This window comes from Melospiza georgiana, chromosome 6, assembly GCF_028018845.1.
Source record: "Melospiza georgiana isolate bMelGeo1 chromosome 6, bMelGeo1.pri, whole genome shotgun sequence".
Taxonomy (NCBI): Eukaryota; Metazoa; Chordata; class Aves; order Passeriformes; family Passerellidae; genus Melospiza; species Melospiza georgiana.
This window is the reverse complement of record NC_080435.1, coordinates 21,691,365-21,694,781: the sequence shown is the minus strand read 5'-3', so window position 1 is coordinate 21,694,781 and position 3,417 is coordinate 21,691,365. Positions and strand designations below refer to the sequence as shown.

Genomic DNA, 3,417 nt, shown 5'->3' with positions numbered 1-3,417 from the left:
GCCAAGGATTTCTGTGTCCATCTCTTCCCAAACACTTGCCTGGGACAGCTAATAAGCAAATTTCCCCCCAAACCTCGTGGGCTGTGAGTACTGGCTGTGAACAACTTCCCACAAAAACTTCCTCATCCTTCAGAAAACCTGATCCTTCAAACCCCTCCATGCTTGGCTGGTGCCTTGGTGATGTGCATCACACATGGAGGGGTGGCACTGGCTCCCCTGGCAGCAGGTGGGACAGTGAGAGGTGGGGAAGCGTGGGAGAAGGGAATCTGGGCACCAGTGAGTGGAGATGGGCAGGGGGAGGAGCCAGAGCGGAGGGGGATGATGGAACAGGGACATCAGAACTGTGTCCCAAAGGGAAGGTCAGGCAGCACAGATGGGAAGGGAAAAGTGCCACCAGCTCAGGTGATAACTCACCTTGGAGTTACTTTTTAATCAGGGATGGTTAAAAAAAAACCCCAAAAAGAGATAAATGGCTCATTCACAGATTTTTCCCTGCTGAAATCATCCAAGCAGCCACATCCCAGCCCATGCTCATCCTGTGGTGCCAATTCCATGGCACAGGGTCCCAGACACCCCCAGATTTCCCAGCCTGGCTTCCCACCAGCATCCTGCAGGCAGGAAAAGCCAAGGCTGCAGGCTCCAGGGATGTGGCCCCAGTGCATCCTCTGCTCTCCAGCCTGTGCCATGAGGGGCTCCATCACTCTCCACAAACCAGAGTGGGAATTAGCTCCCCAAAAATCCCAAACCTGGCTTGGGCCAGAGCCCAGCATCAGACAGGATCCACACAGGCTTCCTTCTGAAGCAGGAGTTGGGCTTAAAAACTATAAAATTAGGGACCTTTCCCACCTGCCTTGGGTCACAAGGCCAAGATGTTCCTCTCTCTGCCCAAATCTTGGATAAAATGAATTATAGGGTAAGTCACAGCCCAAGTCCAGGATTAGAGGCTGGAAAAAACAATCCCCAGTTGTGAGAATTGTGTTAAGGAGCAGGAATTTGGAGTGCTGTCCTGAGCACTTCGAGGGTGAGTTTGGGTTGGAAAAGTGGCTGGGGTGGGAAAAGCTGCCCCTGATCCTACTGGACCTTTAGGAGACGATTCCCAGCATGGATCTGACCTCAAACCCAAGAGGTTGGAAACCAATCCCTGCCTATGCAGCCAGTGGAGATGGGCAGGGATTTACTGTGTGGAGGAACAGACGGGAGGAGAAGCTGTATGTAACAATTGATTTTCTGCTGTTATTGCTCCCTTTTTCCATTCTCACTGGAAACATTCCAACCCTGGCACGGCGCGCCAAAGTCACTACAAAAGATCCCCTCAGGATCACCACCCACACCAGGCTGGCTTTTGTCACCCCCCTCACCATTCCCACCCAGAAACCACCTTCCAAAGGAATCCCCCCTCTCCCTTGCTCAGAGTCCCCGTTTGAAGATTCCGTGGATTTTGAGGCCGTTGGGAGCACACGGAACGCCCTGGAGCCGTGGTTTGGGGCGGTTCCTGCTGGTTTTGGTCCATTTGGCTCCTGCCTGGCCCGGAATGTGCCCACGGAGCCGCTCTCCGTGCTCCGGGTGCTTTGGGCCCCTCAGCAGCTCGGCCCTGTGGGTGCCACCGAGTCCCTGCTGCGGGCCCGCTGTCCCCAGGATCTGGGGATCCTAATTCCTGCGCAGCGGGTGCCACATGGAGACGGGCTTGCGGAGCGTGGCCAGCATCTGGTTCCAGTGCGTGGTGCCCATGCCGCTGGCCGTCGGCCCGATCAGCACATGGCCCGTGTTGTCACCGCGCCCGTCCTCGCCGCTCTCGGCCACCGTCACGCGCAGGGACAGCTCCTGCCGGGCACGGGGATGTCACCACACACACACACACCCGGCCAGACGCGTGTCCCTGTGCCCTCTGCATGGGACATGCACCCACCAGGCCAGCACATCTGTGTGTCACCACCCAGGCTGCCATAGCCCACACACACATGGCCCTCTGGGCCCACACCATGTTCAAACCCATCCCCTGTTCTTGAAGGCCCCCAAATCCCTAAATACCCACCCTCATATACCCCCCACACTTACACATCGCTCTCGTTTTACCCCACATCCCCCTCTTTTTACCCCACATCCCATAACCCATCTTTGCCCTGTCCATATACCAAACCATCCCTGTGCACCCTGCTGTATTCCAACCCACACATCCATATCCTCCCCAAGAGTCCCACCCCATACTCATCCCCCCTCCAGCAGCCATTTCCACACATCCACACCTCTCCAAGCAGCCCCCACTCATCCCTGTACCCCATAACAGCCCCCACACATCCCTATACCCCACAACAGCCCCCACACATCCACATATCCCCCAACAGCTCCCACACATCCCTATACCCTCCAACAGCGCCCACACACCCATATACCCCACAAAAGCCCCCCCACACACCTACAACCCCCAAAATCAGCCCCCAGAACCCCACACGCCCAGGAGCTCCCCTGAGAAGCACTGGGATGTGCCCCCTCCCCAGCCCCCTCATGCTGGGCCAGACCTGGAGCACGATGGCGGGCACGGAGAAGATCATGGCCTCGTTGAACACGGGGTTGGTGTCTCCCCTCTTCACGGCTGTCTTCTTCTTGCTGATCTTCCTCCCATCCTGCAGCAGGTACACCTTGACAAAGGGATCTGCTCGAGGGCAGGAGAGGAATCAGTGTTCCCAATCATGTGGGGAAAGCAGGGGGACCTTTCTGGTGGCCCTTCCCAGCAGTTCTGTCCTCATGGGGAGCCACTCCCAGGTAGCAAAACGGGATAAATCAGGACAAACCCCACCATGGAGCCCCCTCACCTGCAGTCACCTTCCCATTGCTCCACACCAGGTTCTTGGCTTTGACCACCACCACGGTGAGCCGCTCGGCCGTGGGCAGGTAGCTCAGGGAGAGCAGGATCTCCCCCACCGTGTCCACCGCCTGAGGGACACCACAGTCAGGACACAGCCACGTCCCAAACCCCCGCTGGGAGCAGGGACACCGCTGGCTCACCTTGTTGGTGTCCTGCAGGTAGAGCCAGGCGTTGAAGGGGCGCGTGGCCAGCTCCAGGTCGGAGAGCTTGAGCTCGGCCACGCCGGTGCTGACGCTGCGCTCGTCCTCGTCCACGCCGAAGACGGAGAAGCGCAGGCTGTTCTCCTCCAGCGCCGCCGGGTCCAGCGGCACCGAGAAGCGCTCGTCGAACGCCACCGAGTAGGAGCTCCTCTGGATCTGCCGTGGGAAGGGGGAATAGCCCTGGCACGCCTGGGGCTGGGCGCTGCAGCCCTGCTCGGCCCCATCTCGTGGGGATCCCCAGGGCACGCCCCATCCGACCGGGAGGGTTTATTCCCGACCTGACCGCAGCAACTGCTCGGCCACTGGGGTGAAAATCAGGGCTGTGACCTGCCCCAGTGACTGTTAATTAGTTTA

General features: G+C 58.5%; 1 protein-coding gene across 4 annotated transcripts in view; it reads right to left on the bottom strand.

Annotated features, from left to right (window-relative positions):
- Positions 1-3,417, bottom strand: part of SYT12 (synaptotagmin 12) — a 49,830-nt gene that overhangs the window by 39,154 nt on the left and 7,259 nt on the right. For 3 of the 4 annotated variants that reach the window (XM_058025405.1, XM_058025406.1, XM_058025407.1), the window contains exons 5-8: positions 3,004-3,219; positions 2,811-2,931; positions 2,517-2,650; positions 1,214-1,821 (exon numbers count right to left, since the gene is read on the bottom strand). In XM_058025405.1, coding sequence (XP_057881388.1) covers positions 1,648-1,821; positions 2,517-2,650; positions 2,811-2,931; positions 3,004-3,219 — 645 coding nt within the window. In that variant the 3' untranslated portion in view covers positions 1,214-1,647. Of the gene's footprint in view, positions 1-1,213; positions 1,822-2,516; positions 2,651-2,810; positions 2,932-3,003; positions 3,220-3,417 lie in introns of those variants that run through there. The other variant, XR_009114532.1, reaches the window with a different exon arrangement.